The 25,076-nt window shown below is 38.5% G+C and overlaps 1 protein-coding gene across 1 annotated transcript in view; it reads left to right on the top strand.

Annotated features, from left to right (window-relative positions):
* The window catches only part of LOC100705180 (protein kinase C-binding protein NELL1), a 292,322-nt gene that overhangs the window by 55,162 nt on the left and 212,084 nt on the right, over window positions 1-25,076 (top strand). The window contains exon 4 of the mRNA XM_005458917.4: window positions 14,350-14,520. Within this exon, the coding sequence (XP_005458974.1) occupies window positions 14,350-14,520 (171 nt within the window). The remainder of the gene's footprint in view (window positions 1-14,349; window positions 14,521-25,076) is intronic.

Consider the following 25,076-nt stretch of genomic DNA (forward strand, 5'->3'; position numbering starts at 1 on the left):
GGAATGTGTTCGGTGTTCATCAAACAGTGATGCGAATAGTGCCTACATTACATTACTTAAAAAAAAAAAAAATTATTAATTTGTTTGGTGGTTATCAACAGCCATTTTTGCAATCTGACTATACACAGTGACACAATGAGGATAAAATAATATGGAGTGACTTTTCAGCATGCTAGAGAGGATTTTGTAATTTTGGCAGTTTTGCACAGATGAAAGAAAGCAGTCCTACATATTTGTTTTATTTGCATGTTGAAGGGCATATCCTGGTCAAAAATGACTCCAAGGAAGACGAGGTAATGCCATTCAGAGAAAGTGTCTGGTTAAACACCATGTTTCTGAGGTTTTTAGGGACTTAAAGTACAATAACTCCAGTTTTGTCCAAATTTAAAAGAAGAAAATTTGAGGCCATCCAGGTCTTTATGCCTTTAAAGCATGCCTATGTAGTTAGATAGTATTACCATACAGCTAACATTATTAGCATAGCAAGACTTTCATTCCTGTAATTTTGGATGAAACTCATTATGTAACATTCAGACATAATATATTTATAAATATTTCTTCACCACCACCACCAAACCATTTAACTGACTTTCAGTCATTTTTCTTCATATATTGTGCATTGTGAGGTATTGCAAGAGAGAGATTCGGATGCAAATCTAGCCCAGCTAAGCCACAGCAGGATGAAGTTATTTTGAGACGAGTTGTTTTCTGAGAGAGACCGCCACACTGTGAGCGTAATTAAATTTGGTGAGATGGGCGCAGCCTTGACTGGCTTGGTGCAGACCTGTGCTCCATTGTGACTGAGGATTTGTTCTGAACCTCTGAATCCTCTCTGAAGGCCCTATTAGCCCTCCGCCAATGCCCATTCTTTCCCATTATAACACAAGTCTCCCATTCAGCCACCTAACAGACAGCCACTGTAGCTCTATGGCTTGGACAAATCCAATCAGACATTCCTTCTCTCTCTCTCTCTGTCTCTCCTTTCCGTCTTCATCTTTCTCCCTGCACAATCAAACGGTCCTGTCTTTCCTCCCTCCCACCGACTCTGCTAACTCTGCTTTCCCGATATGATAATATCCTTTCTCTCGCCCCTCCTCTCCTCCTCCGCTGTCCTCATCCTCAAAGTGAAAACGTCTTCTGAATGCAAGCATTTCTCGGTGGCCTGTGCTAAAGCAGAAAAAGTTGTTTTTTTTTCTTGCACCCAGCACTGGGGAATAGGGAAGAAGGTTTATTGCTGCTCCACTAGACTGAATAGAACAAAAGAATCCCATTTCTGCCTAGACAGCAGTTTTCTGGGTACCAGTAACGCTCTTATTGTCAGCAAGTGGCAATAGCTCTGTGATGAAGTAACTCAAAGCCTGGTCTCTCCACTGCTCTTCCCACCTGTGCACTCAAAGATGCTCAGCCATTCTCCTCCAACTGCTCTGTTCATCTGCCTGCCCTTTTGTCACTCTACAGGTCTGCCTCTCCCTCAGCGCCTCACTTCATAAGCACTCACAGGTTCTTCTCTTTTAAGAAACATGCTGGGGAAGAAGAGAGCCTTGTTAAGCTAGGCTTCCTGGTAAAAGTTTGTGAATGTTGGTGAGTGCAGGGAAGCTGCAGAAAATACCTGGCCCACTGCTGAATTCTATTTATATCAGCAGTTACTTGAACACGGGAGCGATAAATTGGCTCTCCGCGATTTTTAGATGCTGACTTCTGTTAAACGTTTTAACAGAAGTCAGCATATTTATGGATATTTTAAAATTTCTTGCTTACAAAGTTCCTTTACACAGATGTAAAGGTGAACATTTCAGTCCCCCATGCCTTAGTAAAAGCACAGGTCATGTGTAGAATAGAAAAACCCTGCCTAAACCCCAAGGCAATGGGAAGATTTCTTTTTAAGACAGTTGTACCAATACCCACATTGACTGTTATCCACCTCATGACTTGTTAGCAGTTCTAAATACTTCAGTCTCTATTATTGGGAAAAAAAATGTTAATGTTGTTCATTTCATTTTCGTATGTTGTGTTAAAATAAATTTTCCTAGCCTAAGAAATTAATTCATAGCATCTGATTCTCTATAAATTATACCTTTGAAAAGCAGGTCTGATGACATATTGACAAAACAAAATGATCAATCAATTACTTGGTAAAACTGCCACTGACAATTTGGTTTCATCTTTCCCTGCCAGATGATCCTAAAATGATCTTAAAACTAAGTGTTGCCATAGAAAATTCCTGCTTCCACCTCCTGCCTGTTTATTTCGTGCTATAGTTTGATCCACAGGATTTTTCAAAGCTTGTTTTGCCATCAAATGGGATTTGTGTTTGAATGTTGAAGAAGGGTAACCTGCTGGCTGCGATGCTGAACTCCTGATCTCCCCAGTGGAGCAGCGCTGAGGATGAGCCATGGCCTATCACCTCCGACTGATGCCAGTTTCCTCAATGAACTCCCTAGATTATTCTAGAAAGTGCACTCCCTGGCAGGGTTTGCTTTAAAGGTGTGCAATACAGTACAAATGCTGTCTTTGGCTTTGTCTGGACTTAATAGATACTTACCCAGAATTACAGTTTGCTCTACAGTTACTGTTTCCATTTTACACGTGCATTCAACCCATCTTGATATCAAATGTGGAAGTAATTGTGTGCTTAGTATGTGAACAGTACTGGAACCTACTGAAATACTATTTTTACACCTTAAAGTGCATCAGAAGGGCTACAAAGTTCCTGTCACAAACATTTTCAAAGTGGCAGTTATTTGGCGTTCTGTACACGTTCAATCCATAGTTTTCGCGTGACGTCAGAGCTACTGGGACATGCCTACCTGGCGGGCCAAAAAAGGTACTGCGGTCCTTTGCCCTTCAGCCTTCTTTTGAATTTTCCTTTGTGTAAAATGTGACACCAACATGTGAGCATACCTGTCTTAACACTGCCTTACATCTCAAATTCCACCAATCCATTCTTCTCCACTGCAATCCAGGCTGTCACAGTGACTCATTTAAACTGTAGGAATGATTTACCCGACATCAGAAAAATACTCGGCCAACTTTACTGTTATGCCATGACATTAATGTAAAAAATTAATACTACCAGAACTTTTCTGGCTGTAAACTGTAAAGTCAGAGTCACCAAAATGTCAGATTTACGTGGGGTAGTTTGTTTAGGCTAGCTATGTAAAAGTTACTTTTGCTTTAATGATGAATAAATTCTTCTAGAGCTCCATCAAAAATACAAGGAGCTGTCCGTACTTTGAAAGCTTTCATCCTGACAGCATTGTAAGATGAGTGATTCTCTACAGCAGCGGTCCCCAACCTTTTTTGCGCAACGGACCGGTTTATGTCTGACAATATTTTCACGGACCAGCCTTTAAGGTGTCGCGGATAAATACAACAAAATAAAACCAGTACCGGTACCAAAAAAGAGAAGATTTATTCATAAAACACGGGAAAAGACCCAGGGAAACCGAGTTAACGTTAAAAACGATAAAAAAAATAACGATAAAAACCCTGAAAGCCATAAATTTCATACCCGAACCTCAACTCTCATGCCTTGGTACCAAACGGCTCACGGACTGGTATCGGCCCATGGCCCAGGGGCTGGGGACCGCTGCTCTACAAGATACACGTTGATGCCACTGAACTGGAGGCTTTTGTTATTTGCCCTGTTGAAACCCATTTGACATAACCTCCACCAAATAGGTTACGTTTTTGGTATTGTTTGTGTGTGAATGCCATTAAGTTTGTAAACATGATAGTTTGAAAAGTTTTTCTCATACATTTTGTAGTGGGGTCATGGTATCATGGTATCAAGGTCAACTTAATGATTTATTTATTGAAAATTGACAAAAAGCCTTATAACTTAAAAACTATGATTCTCATAAGTGTGGTTGTGTTTTGTCAACATGTAGAAAGATACTTAATGACTTAAAATTTAATGTCACATTTGACCTCTGACCTCTCCTTTAAGGTCAGCAGATTAAGCTATAGGTCAAAATGATAATAATGCCGTATGAAACTATTTAAACTATGTTTGTTATTGCCATTGTAGGTCTTGAAAGCATAAAAGCATATCAGGAATGATATGGGGGGGGATTCTAAATATCACACTACATGTTACTCACTTTCCATTTCACATCTGCCAACAGGGAAAATAAAAAAACTAAAGACTAAGTACTTAAATATCTTAAAGTACATTTAAAAAGAGCCAAAAAGTGTTAAAAGTGATTATTATCACTTTGGCTTCTCATTTAAGGTCAGTAGATTCATCTGAAGGTTAGAGGTCAAATGTGACTTGGTATTTTAAATATTTAATATTTTTTTTTAAACAAAACGCACACTTGTAATAATCATATTCACAAAGTTCTAAAGCTTTTTCGTCCATTTTTGACCAATAAATCATTAAGTTGACCTTGAAGACCTTTGTGGACGTAAGACAAATTTTAATGGATTGTTAACATGACCCCACTCTGCACCCCTACAAAGTTTCATCAGATTTAATTCAAAACATTTCGGGCTATTATGTTTACAGACAGAATGATGACATGCACGCACGCACGCACGCACACGCACACACACACACACACACACACACACACACACACACACACACACACACACACAAATGCTACCAAATCATGACCTCTTTGATTTGGTTTACATGTCATTTGGTAACCAGCACACTGTAAAACACTGTGTTGTTGCTTCATGAAGTGTTGTTTCTGATAGTGGCAGGACTGCACATTCATACAGCAGTGACTGAGGTTTACCAGAAAATAATGCTCAACCTGGATGATGTGGTTTTCAGGCAGAGCATTAAGGCATCAAAACTAAGTCATACATCAAAGCTCCTATATTCTCAAGATAGTTTTGACATCAACATTTGGTTTGTCAGCTGCTGCTCTCATTTCTGTGATGCCGCCTTTGAAAACTAAACATGTCATTGGGCAGTGCCGCTCCCTGTCTGGCTAAGAAGCCTGCAGGGAAGCAGCCTCGATAGCGTGAGTCCCTCAGGAAAACAAATTACTCACATAGCACAACGGTGGCTCTGCTTGCTTTCTAGCAGCAAAAGACACTCTTATTGGGAGTCTCTCTCAAACTTCCCAGAAACCTCTGTGGTTGCTATTAGTTTGAATGACAGGATCCCCCCCAACAGTCCTGAAACAGCCAGACCTCCTCAGCCTGTCCAGCTATCTTTAGACTGCAGGGACCTTCAGCTTCTTGGCTGGCTACTTCCTCCTCATAATTTGGGGAAAAGTGGTCAAAACACTTTCTGGCTACATCAGAAAATCTCCAGATCTGTTCTGTAGAAGTAAGAACAGATGCTTTTGATAACTTGAATGTCTCACTTTGTCTCTATTAAATTTATTGCTCATAATTGTTGATTGTAGTGAGAAAAGTACATTTTGAATTAAGAATGTGATGCAGTAATTGAATGTTTCTTCTGTCATTTCACTGTTATTGAAGCAGTTTGTCTCTATGACTATGTGTGGCGAAAGGAGATGGGAATCGCCAGAGATGCTGCAATACAGTACCACCTTCTTTCTATAATAACTGTAGCTTATGTACATATTATTGTAGCACTAAAAAGTTCAATTTGTATGAGCAGTTTTGATAAGATGACAACATTTGATATCCCTATATCGATAAAATATTGCCATGCAAAATATCTTGATACTTTGTTGTATTGATTTCTCCAACACTAATAGAAGACTGGGGGGTGGAGGTGGGAGGAATCAATATAGCATAGTACCATCAAAAAAAGGGAACGAGGCACATCTTGTAGTACGATATTTGCTGAGTCAAAGAAATCTGGTGCCCAAAGTAAAACAAAATATTAATAATAAATTCAGAGAAATCCATTGATGAGGCATATTTAAATTTTTGGCAGACGCTCCCCTCTGTTTATGTTTTATTCACTCCACTACATCCTGTACCCAAATGATTCATTGACTGTTTAGACCTGACATCGTCGTCACCCTCATTATAACAAACCTGAGGTGGCCTGCCTCACACAGTGCTTGGCTGGTATTAATGTCGCGCTGAACACAGTCCAAACTGTGAAAATGAGAATTGATTTCTTCTTTCACATCACATCCCATTGATCTGTATACCTCAAGCTGTGCTTTGGTGTTAAAGTTGCACCTTTCCACTACCAACCTCTGACGTGATGGCAACATTTGCTAAATCCACAATCTCCAATCAAGCATAGCCTTCTTGTGGCAACTGAAGCACAACGCCTTGCAACCAATCCTGGTCAGACTTTTCAGGTCAGTAGAGAAGGCATCGGTGTGCTTTGCCATCGTCATATCTGCTTTACCCCCTCTCCTCCTGTTCTATGGACAAGCTCCAGAGTGCTGACCTTCCTATTGAGCAGATAATTGGCTGTCATCTGCCTTCTATGAAATAGCTGCATGACACTGGAGGTGAAGAAAAAGGGCAGGATGATATACAGCTAACCCAGAACTCTCTGGCAGCCATTCATTTCCAAAACTTTTCTCCCACAGACGATGCCACTGGATTTTGATAAAGAACACTTGTCACCTCAACAGCTTCCTCCCACAGCTGTCACAGCACTTCCGAGACTTTCTACAGCCCACAATCTCCATCTCAGGAGATGCAGCCTGCAACCCTGCCACTGTGGCTGTTTATTTATCACATAGTAGTTTGAACCACCGTCTCCTCTGGTCTTAGCAGACTCATAATACTATAGAAAAAGATGCTAGAGGAATTTGTACTGGTATTAAGTGTTATATCCCCCATTAACACTCATACCACCACTTATCACTTTGACTATTTAGTCAAAAGTCAGCAGTTTCCACTTAAGGAATTATTTTTCCATTTGCTGCCTTGTTAGGCTAAGAGTTTGAAAACTGATATGATGGTTTATGATTGTTGCAACCGTTGACATCCTGGAGTCTCTGCTGGTTGTCTGGCAGCTACTAACAACCAAACATAGTCTGGAAAACAACCACACCCACATTTACATTTTACATATTACATTTTTTCACATCATATTATTATTAAATGGCTGTGCCAAACCATACCAGTCAAATGTTTAGGAGAGTACTGATTCTTGAAAGTAAGTTTTCAAAAAAAAAAAAAAAAAAATCTAACTAATTCTGATTGCATTGACAATAAATCCTGTTAGTGACTGTTGAAATCATTAATCTTTGATGATTTTTATTGTGGTATAAATTTAGAATCCTGTGTTCAAGTAGCACATTTTGTTACCTAATGCAATAGTATCGCGTTAAGACTCATTGATCATGTTAGCACAACTGAAAACTGCCATGCTAATAATGTATGCACTGAAGAATCAATAGATTTTGGTTAATTACATATCTGGAGCATAAATCCTTGAGGGTTTGCTTTTAGTGTAAAAACAAACAAAATCTACAAAAAAATCCTTTATTCTGATACTTCTAAGCTGAATATTAAAAATAGAAACAACAAAGTTTTCATCCAGCAGTATATATATAGACTTTAGGAGGACCAGAAAATCTGTGACCCCTGTTTTGAATACTACAAATACCTTGGATTACACATAGACAATAACCTGGATTGGTTTAAAAACACCACTGCCCTCTACAGGAAGGGCCAGAGTCGTCTCTATTTTCTGAGGCGGCTGAGGTCTTTAAACATCTGTAAACATCTTTAAACATTTTTTATGAGTCTGTTGTGGCCAGTGCCATCCTCTATGCTCTTGTATGCTGGGGCAGCAAGGTTGAGGGTCGCAATCACAAACTGATCCGCAAGGGCAGCAATGTGGTGCGGATGGAGCTAGACTCCTTTAAGGTGGTGTTGGGCAGGCAGATGTTGTCCAAGATAAGGACAATGCTGGATAATACCTCCCACCTACTCCATGACGTGCTGGCCGGTCACAGGAGCACGCTCAGTGAGAGACTGAGATTACCCAAATGCACCACTGAACGACACAGGAAATCATTCCTGTCTGTACAACTCCTCCATGTAGTACACTGTACACACAGCAATAGTTACATCCTTTTGCACATGCTCTACAGTAAAAATAACAAATAAAGTTTTACAAGTTAGAATAAAATGCTAGTCATATAGATTTCACCTCTGTAATATTATGGATATTCATAATTGAGCTATTTGTATAAATTAGAGCTATTTTTTTATACTTTGTAATATATTATATTATTTATCTTGGAGCAACTGTAACCGCATAATTTCCTTAGGGATTATTAAAGTATTCTGATTCTGACTCTGCTTACTTCATTGTCTATTATGAGTACCATATAATAAAGGTGCTAGATGATGAGCGGTGGGGCATATGATATATGATACTATGTATTTCAAACTGATGTATTTGTCTTCTTGCTCTTTTAGCCACCAGTGTCTCCAGCTTCTCTTTTGATTCTGGTCAGAGCCAGTTGGTAACACTACATGAAAAGGGCAGTATGCACAGTGCCCATAGAGACTGATGCAGTAGATCAGTCTCAGATTCTGATGTTAATGTCAAATTCTGAAAAGCAGAATTTGAATTTCTTTAATTAGAGTCTACCAGAGTGCTAACTCTGCTAACACACACACAAAAAAATTCCCAAATTTTTCCTTTCAGCATAATACAACTTGTTGCACATATGTGCCATTAGAGCCTCTGTACACTTGTGTAGATAATAAATGATTAATGATTTGAATAAGTATTCTTTATTATTGACAACATAGTGTATTAAATTGTATAAAACAACAAATGTATGTTTTTACTTGACCACAAACTTTTGAGTGGTACAACATTTAACAGATAAATATGAAAATCAAATCGATTGGATTTTCTAGCACTGTATCAAATCATTAAAATATGCCTCCACCTAATCACAGTGGAGGCAAATCGAATTTTGTTTGTGATGCTCGTGACAAAGGAAAATTTGCACATTTAGAAGTTGAAGAAATCTGATTATAATTCAGGATCCCACAAGCAAGAACTGGGAAACGCTTACAGTATATGCTCTAAGATATAATTCAAGTCATGTGTTAGGTTTAAGATACGATGACCATGACCTTGTACAAGGACTGAACTTGTACCAATACAGTCCTTAAGGCACATGAGACATTTCTAGAGAAAAATATATCAGAGTACATTCAATCACTGAGTGTTTGTGCCATGTGTCAGTGTGCAGAATAATTTCTTTATGTTATCTGTGTGTCTCTTCACACTACCTTCAACATCGAGGGCATCAGAATATATGAATGATAACTGGATCTTCTTTCTTGACAGTGAGATGCGAGCCTAACAAAACAGTATTCTCACTGTGCAGTAGTGTATATGGTTCAAAGCATTTTTCTTTTCAAAATTAATAATGGATCACTGAACTATTTTTTTTTTGTTCCAAACCCAGGGAGAAATGTCTCACACACTAGGCTGTTCCACCTTAGCTCTGTAGTCTGCAAATGTAATACTTTGTTTGAGTCTCTTTTTCTCTCAGCAGTGTAGTTTTTGGCTTCAGCAGTCAATCAGTGTACGGTCCCATATTTACTAGGGTAAATATGTTCGTTTTGCTCTATGTCTGTACAGGACAACAAAAATGCTGCTTAGAAGTGCACAGTTTTTTTTTTTTTGTACAAGTCTGTGTCCCTGTGAAAAATGAAGTGCACTCCTACTGCTATAGAAATAAAGAAGGTCAGAAGAGCCAGATGCTGCTAATCGAATGCACTTAATTAGCTAATCATCAGCAAGTGTGAACACCACTATAAAAGCAGAAGTTGGAGTTTGTCTTGTGTTAATACACAATTTTCCCAGAGGTGAATGTCTCAGGAAATAAGACACTTCTTGACAGACTCTGCGAGCCTCAGCTCGTGTGTCTAATGTTAAAAGTTCATGACAGTGCATTTAGATAAACACTGAAAATGCATGACTTCTTGGGAAGGTTTGCCAGGACTTAAGTGGTGATTTTGGCCATAATCCAAAGCATATCATCACAAACACCTCATACCAACTGTAAAGCACAGTGGTGGTGGGCTGATGAGTTGAGGTTCCAGGTTTAAGACCAGGATATCTTGCAGTCATTGAGTCAACCAGGAACTCTTCTGTATCTATAACACAACTGCTGAAAAAGAAAAGAATCAAGGTATTGTGATAGCCCTCAAAGTTCAGAGTTTAACCTGATTGAAATAACAGAAGCATTGCTATACAAAAAAATCCTCCAGAATGATGTGAGAAACTGTTAAACTCATACAGAAAACAATGACTTGAGCTAGTATTGCTAAAGGTATACCTCTATAAGCTATTCAATCATGGCATGTACTTGTTTTTTTAATTTATAAAGCAAAGTTTGGGATTGTTTTAAGCCTTGCGCTTTAGTATCATAACAAATTTTAATTGTTTCATGAAGTTAATTTTTCCCTTCAACTTATTTGGGTTCAGAAAATGGGGGATCTGTAATGTCTAATATTTTACTATCAAAGCTAAACTTAAAAACAATCCTCCCTCTATTCCTGCCAACAAGATTTCACTTTTGTTTGATATGCAAACATTTTTTTCCCCTGAAAGCTATGCATACTCACATTAGGAGTCTGTTTGAGCACTGCAGTTTCTGTTAGTTAAAAAAAAGTGGCTTTGTACAATGGTGGTTATTAAAGGATCAGCAATGAAAAGAAAGCATTTAAATGGTGATAAGGCTCATTTTTTATATTTTGTACAGAGAGCACCAAAACAGATATGTCATTTTTATTAGCTGTCAGCCTGCGCTGCTCATAACAAATGGACTGCCTGCCAATAGATTATTCCCCTTCATTAAATATGCTGTAATGCGAGGATACAATAGCTACCACTAAATACTTCATAAAATAAACGCTCGCTGTGAAGTGGAGTTAATGCCTTTGATGATTATTTCATGAGTCAAATCAGGATTTCTGCTCGTTCAGAGATTTCAGGCCTCTTGAAGCCCAGACGAGGCTTCCATCAGTGAAAGAGGCAAAGCTGGAGAGCTCTCATTCTCTTTTTGCACCTCGTTCAATGCAAATGATTCTTCTCCAGCTGACAAGTATCAGCGGCTCCATGTCCTGCAGCATGATGGAGTTGGGCTGTCAGGCTGGTGCCCGTCGTAGGCCTAGAGTGATGTATTCATTTAATTCCACAAAAGGTGACACGCTGTACAAAGTCAACCTTCCAAACCGGCCAGTCCCACCCTACCCTTTCTCTTACACATGCACACATGTTTGTAATGAAGCCATCTCTACTTGAAGTGTGGAAATGCAATTTAATGTTGTAGAAAAACATTTCCTCGTGATGCCTGTTAAATTACTGCGTGATAATTGTTTTAGTACTAACTCAGCCTGCTGTGTGGGGGGTTGATGGGCCATCATTAGCCGTGTGGAAGAGGTTTGAGCTGAACCCTAAGATAGCATGTACTGATCATCAACGTCTCCTTTCCTTTGTCTTCTTGTTTTGTTGCAGCATTTCAAATGTTTCATTCAACTTAACAAAGGTACTCTATTTGTTTGGAACTTTTAAGATAAGTCATTTAAATAATTTGAACCAAAGGGCCGTCATTCTTTGCGGTATGTGGGCCATGTGTAAGTTGTGTGCAGCCACGGGCCAGTTGCAAACACACTGCTGGCCTTGTGCTGGCCCAGATATCAGCCTAATGTGTACCTTAATCAAGCCATGTAATAACAACATGTGCTGGAACATAGTAGTGCAAAAGTAAGATGACAGAACTCTGTTCAGACAGTGAATGGACTCATTCTTTTATAGTGCATTTCCTTTCCCCTTATTATTCAAAGTACTCTATACAACATGTCATATTCACCCAATCACACACTTTCTCTAAACTGAGTGCTTCCTGATTATATTCATACACATTCACACTCTTGACATGCAGGAGGAGCCAGGGATTGAACCACTAACCTTCCGATCAGTAGGTGACCTGCTCTACCGCCTAAGCTACAGCCACCCACTGGCAAAGATGAGTAAACCGTCACTAGGTTTGGGATAAAGTGTGCACTCACAAACCTGTCAAACCTGCATTTGAAACGTTGGCTACTATAGCAGTATAGTATTGCAACATGGCATTTGGATCTTCTAACTAAAAAAGAAAAATAGGAACATAAATAGTGCCATCATTGCCAGACCTGGCCCACATCTGGTTGACATACACTCTGCCATGACACCGGTCAGTCAGAAGTGTCAGCTTGATGCCAGATCTGGGCCGGACCTGTTTTCTATGGGCTTGGGCCACATAAACCAAACCACAATCGAGCCAGATATGGCATGCCATCACATAGACGGTGCCATCTATGCCAGTTTTGGCCCATATCTGGGTGGCATACGTCTTATCATGCCAGAAGTAAACCAGCAGTGCCGGCTTGATACCGGATCCGGGCCAGACCTGCTTGCTATGTGGGATGGAGTCTTTATAAATGTTAGTGTCTATTTTCACTAAGTTTCAGTGACTTAGTTCATTTATTTTTAATGCAAACTGTACATTTATTGAGATGCATTTGTTATTACAACCTAACATTATAGGGTGGCTCTGGCTCAGGAGGTAAAGCAGGTCATCTGCTAATAACAGATTGTTGGTTTGATCTTTGGCATGTCTGAGTTGTCCTTTGGCAAGATACTAAACCCAAAGTTGCTGCAGATGCATTCACCAGAGTGTGAAGGTGTGTAAATGTTAGGTAGCAGTCAGACATGGAAAAACGTGCTTAGATAAATGCACTGGTGAATGAGACATGTTGTATAGCAGAAAAGCACTATATAAGAGCCAGTCCATTTTCATTAACTTGAGGTTTTGGTTGGTGTTGGGAGAAAGATTAGGGTTTTTGATGTCAAGCAATTCATGACTTAATTACAATACTCACGCAACAGCCAATCTGAAACCCAAACTCTCATAACTTTGTTTATGATATGATAATGCTGCCTTGGTTAATACCAAATATTTGCATGTCATTTGCATTCAAAATGACATCATTAAAAGAAAAACACATTCATGAAACCCCTTTGCATGTGGGTGGCAGCGTCAGTCTTCCTTAAAGCTACAGCATACGGGAGTGTAATCCTTTAAGTGTCCTTCAGTTTATAGATTGACTTTTGAGTTCAACTTTGACCCACTGCGCCTACATAGTTACAGTATGTGTGCACACTTTTTTTTTTTTTTGTCGAGTTCTTCTGAGTTTTATCCATTTCCCAAAAAGGGAAATGGATAAATATCCTGCCCCATAATTCCGATTGATATTCTGTGGAGTAGGTCCACTCTCCCTTTTCATAAATATGCATGAGAGCTGTTGAGCTTTGGTATTGAATTGGCTTGATCCCTGTGTGAGTCTGTGTTTTTTGGGTTGTTTTTTTTGCTTCTGAATATATTGGGATAGGTGACATTCTGGGCTATGTTTGGTTATATATTAGAGATGTGTTTGCCAGATGCGGTGTACTTTCTGTGTGTGAATGTGTATGTGTGCTTAAGGCCAGAGGTTCCAGAGCTGGGGTCACTTTCAGCCGCAGGGAAGCTGAAATGTCACGACTTGTTGCCTGCGGCTCTTGGGCTGCTGCTGCTGTTTGTGCCTGGTTGGCTCTTAATTTAGCGTGCCTGATGAGGGTGGAGGGTAGAGCACACATGGTGCAGAGAAGAGCTAAAGTTAAACGCTTGCAGTCACACTGCAAAGTGAGGGTAGTAGGTAACACTGAGAGAAAAAGCCCCCCCAGTCTTTGTTTGTTAGATGAACTTTGTGCTTTAAGGTTACACCGAGCAATCTGTTCATCTTTCTGCCGCATTTCTGCCCAAGGTCCACTCTCCTCTGCCATTTCAGAAACACCAAAATTAAGAATTTGTTGCTGACCCAGTTTTAGTTTTAAACTCTGGGTATGTGTTATGGTCTGGGCAAGAGAAAACTGAGACTTTTACAGTGCACAATTACCCTCTCGGGGGTATTTTTGCTGTGAGTTGTGAGTTACTATTTACTGAGCAGGGTGATGGATAAATTTCTTACTCTACAGTTCAGAAAGTTCTGAGACTTTCAGATAGGGTGACACAGACACCTGTGTTTTGGTGCCTGATTGAGCCATATTTGGGTCGCATACTTTTTAGATTCCATCTTGTTTGTGTGGGTACTCATTTCCCTGGGACAGATAGTGATCCAGCCATATTTGCATTGCAGCCACTCTCCATCTACCTTTTCTGTTGCTATGTCTTCTCAAATCTTACCTTCAGTAACACTTTGTCCAAAACCAAAAAGGAAATATCATCATTCTTATCATTTTCATCCTTATCGTTAAACAAAAGTTTAGAAAAATCTTCCAACCTGCTTTTGGATAAAACCTTGTACACATAATGTGTTTTCTTTGAGTTTCCCCTTCCTTTGTTCAGGAAACTGAGCATCTGTGACCTGTGACTTCTCCCCCTACAGCTACTTTGAGCTGGAAAGCAGCGGGGTGAGAGAGGAGATCCGCTATCACTACCGCTTCAAAGGCAAGCCACGTTCTGAATCCTTCCCCTACCGCCTCGCTGATGGCCAGTGGCACAAGATCGCCCTTACCATCAGTGCCTCCCACCTGCTTCTGCACGTTGACTGTAACAGGTAACACACACACATACGGCTCTCGAGCACCTTGACATCTCTGTCACAAGAGACTGTGCTGAGTAATTTTTAGCATGCTCCTTTGAAGTGACATGTCTAATGAGCTGCCTGTGTTTATCAGGGTAAATATTTGTTCAGTGCATCCTCCTTGTGGAGAGCAGGCTGTTAGCATGGCTGACAGTAAAACATTCAAGGCAGGCTCGCGAAGAGAAAGGCTGTATACTGATATAACATCCTGTGTGTCTCTGTATAGGATGTGTCTTCAGCTCACACAGTTGTTTAATGAAGTGGAAGGTACCGATGATATAATCGCCGCATTGATTGACCAGTGAATACCCTTATCTAAAGAGAACACTCGAGGCTGATCTATAAACACGCACTTCAGTTGTGACAGTCTTTCTCAGCCGTCACATTCTCTCCTGAGACCCAGGAAGGCATCACTTGTCCTTTTTTTAAATACAGTTGCTAGACAGAACAAGCAGGCTAAATTTGAGTGGAGGTAATGCTCTGTCACCACTTGAGGATGAAAGACGGTACGATGCACGCGAGGATTGCGCTCTAATATTGATTTTTCCCAGATGCCTATTATACCCATCAGGCTGGTGGTTTGTCGATTAATTATCACTGCAGTGGCTGTCTCTCTGATGATAGTCTGGTGAAGATGAAGGAGGGCATCAGAGTGTTATTAGATGGAAAAAGATCAAAACATAATTTGAATCAAAACATTTTGCTTATGCTGTTATTTTGAGCGGGGCTGATGTAATTAATACAGTGAAATTGAATGGGTTGGTTTGGTGCTATTAGTCATTAGCTTGTGGCTGCGTGTGGTATAAAAGCGAAGCCTGATACTTAGCGTAACTGTCTGAGCAAGTGCCTGTGACTGTGTCTAAATCCTGCTCATTTTTAGTTTAGTCACTAATGCTTTTTTACCCCTCAGCTGTGAAAGGCTGATGGGCATCCTGGAGGCGGGTGGGCAGCGTGGACACCCAAGTTTGTGAATGTAACTCGAGAACAAGATGATGTAGGGGTTCTGAAATTCATAGCACAGGTGCATCTGCCAAACATCTTAGATGAGTTCAAATTTCAGTGATCCCGACCTCAAGGTCAAGGCCAAAGGTCAAGTTTTCTGAAAATATGAGGACTATATATATATATATATACAAACTTAATCAGGTCATTCAACAATACAAACATTAACTTTGCACTGATCCCCTTTTTCTAATTTACCAAGACATGCAAGGAATTTGAAGGCCTATATTTAGAACTGTTATGTCAAGGCAAGTAAGAGTGTGAATGTCAACATGCTTATCAAGCCACTTACTCCATGTGTCTGGGTCAGGTTCACCACCTCATCAGCGGACACTTTCAGCTCTTACCTTTGTTTGCTCTTCTGAATTCACTGTCATCTGCAGCAGTGCCAGCTAAAGCCACCTGCCGCTCAGTTTTCAGAATGTCTTTAAAGCAGCAATCACAGCTCATGATGCCTTTCATCTGAGCAACAACACTGCACTTTAGTCCGTTGTGATGCTCTAACAAGGGGATGTTTTTTCCAGCCGCCCCAACTGTCACCATCAGCTCATCTCCCACCATAATCTCAGAATACATGGTGAAACCTAGTTGTGGCTCTGTCAAAGTGTCAAACAACAAAACAGAACAACTGTTAATTCAGCCTTTTCTACAATACCCTATATTTGACTTTCATCTACAAGTGCAATGGCCTGTGCATCTTTGGGGCAGATAATTTTGAATCACCAGTGCTGGGTAAATACAAGAAACCAAAAGGTCTATGCAACAGACAGTCTAACCAAAAACAAAAAATGAATGATAACCCACAAAACCGAACTACTGTACATCTACTTTCATGTCACTGACTTGCAGAAAAACACAGTATATTTTTATCTGTAAGTGTGCATTGATAAAGCTTGAAATTACATGTTTTTTTCTGATAAAAACTTTAGTATCAATTAATGACCAATCAGACAAAGCTGTCTATAAATCTAAACACTGTATTAATTTATATACAGAATAGTTTTCATCACAAAGAAAGACAGTTGCCAGATTTTTGTTTTAATAGTAAGTCTGCAGTCTGATGTTTTTGCTACAGTTACATTTCATGTTTGTGTATAGAATAATAATACCAATTAGCTCAATGCCACACAAACTTAGACAAAGAATAATAGTCAGGAAGTAAATCTGGGTTGACAAAACAAGCAAAATAAAACTTGCATATTTATATCCATCTAAACTGAGCCTCTCATATTCTTCGTGTTAAGAATATTTACTTATTCAAACTAGCAGACCCATTAGCCTTGAATTTTTAAGAGTATAATTTCTGCACTAAACCACATTCTATTGATTTCAAGGCTCATTAAATGCTTTTAAGTGTCTGTAAATGGGAGATGGAGCAATTTATCGTCACATCCTCGGGTGGACTTAAACTTGTAGTGTTCCTTTGGCTTTTCCTTTTTTATTGATGTCTATTTTACAGCCAAACACAAGATGTTGTTGGGTCTCATAGACTCATGTTTAACTGCAAAGTCAGTAAGTCAATAAGGCTCAGAGTTACAGTGCAAAGAGTAATGATATAAAAGAAATTATAAATGAAATATTAAAGACATAGTTTTATTTTGGGGGAAATACGCTGATTTGCTTTCTTGGCAAGCATTAGAAAAAAAAAATCAATATCACCTTCATGTCTGCCGGTTGAATATGAAGCAGAAGACTTGATGTACCTTCTCTTTGGAGGTTACCAAAGGACATTCTAGGAAATGAATATCACCCTCCCCAATGTCACGTTTCATTCTCCTGCTTTTGCTCCGATGAATGGCTTTAAAATAATAATTTCAGTTGCAGTAATGTATTCAGACACAGTTTAAATGTCTTTGACCCACATCGCTCATCACCATAATAATTTTTTAAATGAATTGAATGTTCCCCTGCGCATATTTTGGACATTGTTCAAGTTGGGAAAAGACACTTGTTCATCAGTGCCCTGTTCTCTAGATACTGCTGTCCCTTCATGAAGTTTGGCAGATCCATGTGAACAATATTTTTTATGTGTTTCTGAACTCATTCCCATATCTTATACTTATATACGTATACAGTTATTTTATGTAGAAAGAGGGCAAAAATGCAATAAGTAAAAAACAGGATACATTTTTAATTCATTAAGTCTTTTAAACCCATTAAGTGGAATAATTATATTTGATTAGAGATTTGCTACATGGTATAGACAGGAACTGGCAACTATATCCTCTACTTGACTGAATGCAACCATTTAGATGTCCCTGCCATGCACTGTTTGATATAATGATATTGTGGAGGGTAGCACCTTCAGCATTTACATGTCATCTTATTTGACTTCCATGTGCAGGTCCCCATGCCCAAACGGAGGGCTCTTAGGATTTGGAATTACTCTGATGGTGGTTCAGAGTCCTGAAAATTCGTGGAATTTTCCTTTCTTCCTCTGCTGTCCTTGTGTAAGATTGAAAAAGAGGAAAATATTATTTGAAGAACATGTGGACTATACACAGTGGGATGAAGCCTGTCAATAAACATAAGACGTTTACCAGGAAAAGTGCTGCATAATAAAGATCTGATTATATATTATGCCACATTTGAAGTTATTAAACAGTATAACTGATACTTATATGATACTTAAATGAATTCTAATGGTTATCATAATGTTAACCATAAAACACCTTAATGGCATAATAATTGAAATGATTCCAGTATAATTACTGTTGAGAAGTCAGACTGATTTGACAATCACAAAGATAAAAAAAATAGTGAAACTTAATATTAGTAATTTTAAGGAAAACATTGATATTAAAATATAGACGTTGAACTCATATGTACTACTTAGTAGGGGACATCAGATAGACATATACCATGTTTTAATGTAGGTCCTACCTATTTTATACACCTCTTTAATATGTTTCCTGACAGACAGCTGAGGGAATTGCCCTTTTTATAGCTAATTAATAACACTTGGTTAATAAACCATGATAACTAAATGTTAAATAAAAAAAAAATGCTAATGTTTCTGAAGGTGTCAGGTTACTGGAGCTGGAGGTAAATATAAGGATTTTTCACCCTCATTGTTATTGTTCAGTCAGGACAGCATGATGATATTCTGTCCTTCAAACACACAAAATATATAGTTGCTCCAATGCAGAGATTTTGGAAATAGGCTTTCTGCCACACAGCCTATCCATTAAGTTACAGCAGACAACCGTCCAGCCAATCCTTTTCACAACAAAATCAATCCATTCTTGCCTCCATTTCATTTGTGTGTTATGGCTGGTTGTTCTTTAGAAAATCTGTAGCTTATTCTAAATGAAACCCAGATGAACCCATATTTGTCTGAATTTAGTTTGTTAGATTTATCACTTTGGCTCAAATGACTGTTGTATTTTAAAGTAAAATTTAAATTTAGCTCTGAAATTTAGTGTCCAAGCTCATCTGGACTATGATCAGACATAATTAAAAAAATGCTTAATTCTTGAGAACTTCGAAAGACCCAACAGTGTGTCACTTTAAATGTTTGCTCTGCTCTGATCACCACCTCACACTTGTTTGGCGTTGACCTAACAGTGTCTATTACACTAATAAATCCAGATTAATCCAGGGTTAGAAGTGCTTGACCTCAGTGTTTTCTCTTCCTCCACATGTGTACTGCTATGAACTCTTTCTGTGGACTCATCCTCATCTTATCTGACAATACTCAGTCTCTGTCAGTAATTATGCTTCTTCTGTGCATTGATTAATGTAGCTTGCCTCAAAGCTTATCAGCTTGGCTCAGCACATTTTGTTCACATCTTTTTTTTCTTTCAATAACAACCTAATAAATGCCCCCGATCTGCTGCATGGAGATTTATTTTACAAGTCTGGCAAAGCTACACTCCTTTTTATTGTCCCTTAAACATTAAGTGAATCTAAACAATTTCACTTGTCTCTTGATTCTTAAATACATCTGTGAACACCAGATAAAAGATAGAGAATAACCTTGAAAGGATGATGAGCCAAAGGAAACGGTTATATATGAAAGATACATGAAAGTGAGAGTTGTGTTGTTTTTAAAACTGACAAAAACGAGATATTGAAAAGGGGAAAAAGACAACTTACCTGTATTTTTCTGACCTAACCTAAAGGTACTTGTGGCAGCTCCTTTTTTTCATTTGGGGTCATCACATCGGATGGATCGACATATTTGATTTGGCTCAGATTTTATACTATATGAACTTCTGGGTAGGAAGTCTTTCATTTATCTGGGTTGGGCCTGGCAGTAGGAGTACTCTATGACACCATGAGGCTCTATCACCACTATACTTCTGCTGTATATCCAAAAAAAGAAAAAAACACAAAACCTTAACACGTGTTGTAAAGAGAGATATGTAAATGATGAAACTGGTGATAGTTTAATAATCATCACTGATGTTTAAGCAGTATTCAAAAAATCATCACATCAGGTGTTGAGTAACATGTAAGACAATATTACATCTTAAAAGTAGCTGGTAACTCCAACTTGCCTTATTTTTGCCATCAAGTGATCAGTTAACTACAGAAGACAAAACAGGCTGTTAAACAAGCCATTACATTTTTTGAAATGAAGTATTGATGGAAATAATAATATAAAAAAACAGTAATGTTGTGAGTGTTGTATTATTCCTTTTTTCCATTTATTTACTTTAACACGACATTTCCTCTAATAGTGCTCAACTGATAAATGTAGTTCGCACAAGACTACAGTCATTAACACTTTGTGCAGCCCTTTAAAATGAAAAGCTTTTCAGTTTGATTTAATTTGATTTCGTTTAATTTCACAATAAGACTCTTATTCTGAAAGATTCAGAACATGCTGTGAGCTTTACTTGTAATACATGTAAATATGTAAATGAATATAAATTATCTTCAGGTAGAATGGTTACCCTTAAACAGCTAGTTAATTATATAGCTGTTATTCCACTATACCAAATAATAATGAGGCTAATAATAACCTTCTGAAATGGAAAGAATAAGATAAATGTGGGGAGAGGAACAGAATGTGGTCTGTTTTAGCCGATGAAAGGGTCAGACAGCCCAAGAAGAAGACGAGGCTTCAGAGAGAGCAATGACTTAATGAACGGTTCAAAGACTATCTTTGGTGTGATCACTTATTCTTAATGAAAGTATTTAAAGTTGTCACTCAAGGATCAGCAGTTACCTTAGAAACAAGCCACAACTCTTACATGTGTTAATATCATTTGTGTATCAGTGCTTTAAAAAATAGCAGTACACCCCTGACTCAAAAAGAGCGCATCAAACTTGCAGCTCTTTTTGATTGGTGGACAAAACCCTCAACTTCTTCAGCCACATTTTTTTGGCCCGTTTGTGCTTGCTTCCACCTATCATTTTATTATCAAATGCATTTTGTGAGACCAGTGTGTTATTTTAGGTATTTGTTTTTCCCACACTTTGATTTGTAATACTTGCATTAGTGCCACTGCAGAGCCTAGACAAGGTCAGGTGCAGTAATTGTGATTTCTAATTTTTCCTAATTGAATTATAGGCAGACATCCAGCACATACACCCTTTCTACACACTTGGTAAGCTTTTTGTGTTTGGACCTAATTGCAGTAATGACAATTACACTGTCATGTGGCTGTCCCCTACTTGCAGAAGGTCATGTCGTGCACAGACTGGCTTGTTTTTCCCAGGGGCTCTTTCCTCTTTTCAGTATTTCCGTTCTTACTCCTGGATCTGTTTTTCTTTTTTCTTTTTATTCTTTGACTCTCATAGCCAAGGGTCTGCTGCATGTGTGATCTTTAGATGTGAGATGAAAGTCAACCTGGAAACTAACCGGGTTCTCTTCCACTGCCGCCTTCAGGGTGGAGCCATATAACATTAAAATGTATGCCTCACAGTGGTTAAAAAGGGTGACTACTGGTTAATTTGATTGCTTGAGTACCTCATTTGTTTTCTGATCTCAGTAACCACTGCAAACATAAACTCATCAACACTTTGTTGATGTTTTTCAACTTTGTTTTGTTTTTGTACAGTGAGATAACTTTAATTTGTTTTGTACTTGAACAAGTGCATTAAACTCAGGTTTAGTATCTTATGTGGAAATTCAAAGGACAATCACATCAACAGCAAATGCCAGATGCCTTTCATTTTGAGCACTCCAGAATATCATTGTCTTTATTTCAGTGAAAAACATTTTAATTTCTGCTCTCAGGTTCCATATTCTTTGCCGAGGCTGATCCACCTGACAGATGTGTGGTAGCCTATGTCACCATGTCCAGTATTCTGCTGCTCCAAAAGTGCAACAAACTATCTGTGATTCAGTGCTCATGCCCTGATGAAGTTAAGTATTTTATTTACACCATCAACACCATGGTTAGTTTTTAGCACTGACTTACACAACACCTTGTAGTGAATAATACAATGTAAAAATACCCAATTTCAGTTCTGGATTCAGTTCTATCACTTGACTTTACAACATATTTCCCCTTCAGCAGCCTAAGCTTATTGCAGCATAACCAAGGGATGGTTTAGGGTCACTTTAATATACACTTTAATATACACAGGAATAAGAAAAGTTTCATAGTAATCTTAAAAGTAGAGCAAGTGTCTGTCTCCAGAATCCAGCCATCACAGCTCTTGTGCAGTACTATGGAAAAAAAGACAAAATTGTCCACTGACTGAAGATCCAGATTTGCCATAATGTCCTGAGTCTGACAAAGGTTTAGATGTCCATTCCTATTCTACATGAGTCGAGTTCTTGTAATTCTTTGCGTATTTAGTCTCCTAGTGGCGCTTTAAACTTTAATCCTGAAAACATAGCAATCTGCTCTCCACAAGCTAAACAGATGGCTTTACCTCTAGCTACCTCTAAATACTTAGAAAACAAACTACAATAAAACTACAATAAGCCATTCTCTATTCTGGCCAAAACGGGATAAAGTGCATGATTTGTATTTAATTATATTTGAATCTTAATTTCCTGTTGACCTCACATGGGATGGTCAGGGATGGCAAACTGACCGGATGTGGCCTGAGGCCGTGCAATGCAAAGGTCTGTCTTAATACAAGGTTAGGAGCTTTATCCTGAGCTCATAATTGCATTTAAGTCTTCATTAGTGGGTTTTGTTCTTTGGTTGTCATGGAAACAGGCCTGGGCAAAACTTGCATCCTGTTATTTGGTCATGCTTTTGCCATAATTAGTGCACAACAATATTCTCAGAGGAAAACCCTTCCAGCAAAGATGATACTTTCATAAACACAAAATATAATATATGTGTTTATAACATAATTTCTGTATTACAAAAGAACCAAAGAAAGCATTTTTAAAATGGTCCATTTTTCTTGTTTTGATGGTCTTTCTGTCAGAACAAGAACAACATCATAAGTTGCAACTTACAATGCTATTTACACAAATGCAGATTCATTTCTATTTCTTGTTGTATTGGTACAGCATCATTGGAAAAAAGACACATATTAAAATAAAGATCTGAGACACCAATGACATGGAAACAGTACAGTTGAGTTCTTCTTTGTGGATGAGAGTGAAAACATTTTTTCTTTTTTTTTTGGCTGCACTTTGTATCAATATGCCGTGCATACTTTTGTCAGATCTGAGTTGTGTTCACAGTGTAGACTGTACATGTAGTTTTGTCACACTGCTTGTTGAATCCCTGTTCACACAACAAAATGAAATGCAGCAAAGGAAAATTTAAAAATGTAAAAAAATATTCTGTGCCCGGAACACCTCACCCAGAGGGGCACCAGGAGGTGAGGTGTTCCGGGCACAGAATATTTTTTTGGACAAGCTGGAGGAGGTGGCCGGGGAGAGGGAGGTCTGGCCCCCGTCCTGGCCCCGGATAAGCGGAAGAGGATGGATGGATATATTCTTATTTTTGTACATGACTTTTATCACTCCTAAAAAATTGCAGAGCCACATCTCTACTACAAAACTGAAAGTAAGTGCACTTACAGTGTGGGTTATAATCCAGTGCAAATCAGAAAAAATATATAATTAAAGTTAATGTGATATAAAGTCAGAAGTTTGGACACAACTATGGTCAAAGATGAAATATGGCCTCACTATCTAAACTGTGCTGTATGTTATGTTTTGGTAGTTTAGCTACTTTACAGTCAAAAATGAATGCTTTGTTTTTTTTGTCTCTGTGTTTTTGTATCTGAGGCTACAGATCATTTTACATTTAAACAGTTATGTAAAGAGGTGCATCATTGTGTGTGCTTAGTTTTTGTACTCTCTCTCCTGGAGGTTTTTGTTGTAGAGCGTGTGGGTGTCACAGCAACAGACTTTGAACACTCATCACTGAAAAACTTTACTTATGGATAAGCTGAATAACTGAATAACAATTGGACCTGATTTAGACTTTTTCAAGTTCACTGTGGAGTGAGAAGTTCAATGAGGCTTTGTGTTAGTCATACTTCACTTACTCAGGTAGTATGAATTCTGACAGGATTATTTATTCCCTTGTAATATAAGGTAAAGGATTTGAAGACATAGATTTATTGATACTGCTCCATTAGCTGCAGCGAGTGGTTGAATGACTTCATTGACAGTTATAGAACACAGCTTTATTTAGCTGGGGAATGAGGCAATTACTGCATAAAATATAAATATCTTAAGAGTGAAGTATTACAAAAACTGCTCTGGATTCAACTATACTGTAATGACAACACCAGAGACAATGATGTGAGAGTCTAGAGGGTATAGAGTAGATTCATAGATCTGTGAGATGATTCAACAATTTTGGTGATCCCTTTACTTTAGCACTAACATCAGGCTGTTTTGTTTTTCTTATTTAAATAGAAACTGTTTTTTTTAAACTGTTTGATGTGTTTAAATTTACTTATCATAGGCAATAAATATGGAACCTGTGCTACAGCAATATTAAAGCCAGGAGGTTCTGACTTTTAAGTTTCTTGACAACTATCTGAAATTTGCATGTTTTTCCTGTGTTTGTATGGTTGATCTTGGGATGCTCTGGTTTCCATCCTCAGCCCAGATACCTGGGAATTATGTATGTTTTATCTATAGACTTCCTATAGGTTTTCCCTGATGATACTTCCTACTTTTCCTTCATGTGCCACTAACTTTCTCCCCATGAATCTGTTCAATAGCAGGTCTTACAATTAGGTAAATACAATGATTAGATAAACATCAGCACAATCAAAGTACTGTACACCCGTACTATGTCCATAGGAATAAAGAGGGTCAATAGCAGCCAGGTTCAGTGGATCAAATGCACTAGATTAATTGCTCATCAGCAATGTGATTTGGCAGTTTGCTGGTCTGGAACATTCAGGTGTTAACACAATGCCAAGGAGGAAAGACATCAGCAATGACAGAGAAGCAATTGTTGCTGTCCATCAAACTGGGACGAGTTATAAGTCCATTTACAAACATTGTCAAGTCCATTTTTCTACAGTGAGAAATTCAAAAAAATGAAAGCATTTAAAACAGTTCCCAATCTACTCACGAGCGCATGTCCTAGCAAATTCAGTCCAGCGTCAGAGCATGCAGTGGTCAGAGATATTGC

The sequence above is a fragment of the Oreochromis niloticus genome, linkage group LG1 (assembly GCF_001858045.2).
Source record: "Oreochromis niloticus isolate F11D_XX linkage group LG1, O_niloticus_UMD_NMBU, whole genome shotgun sequence".
Lineage (NCBI taxonomy): Eukaryota > Metazoa > Chordata > Actinopteri > Cichliformes > Cichlidae > Oreochromis > Oreochromis niloticus.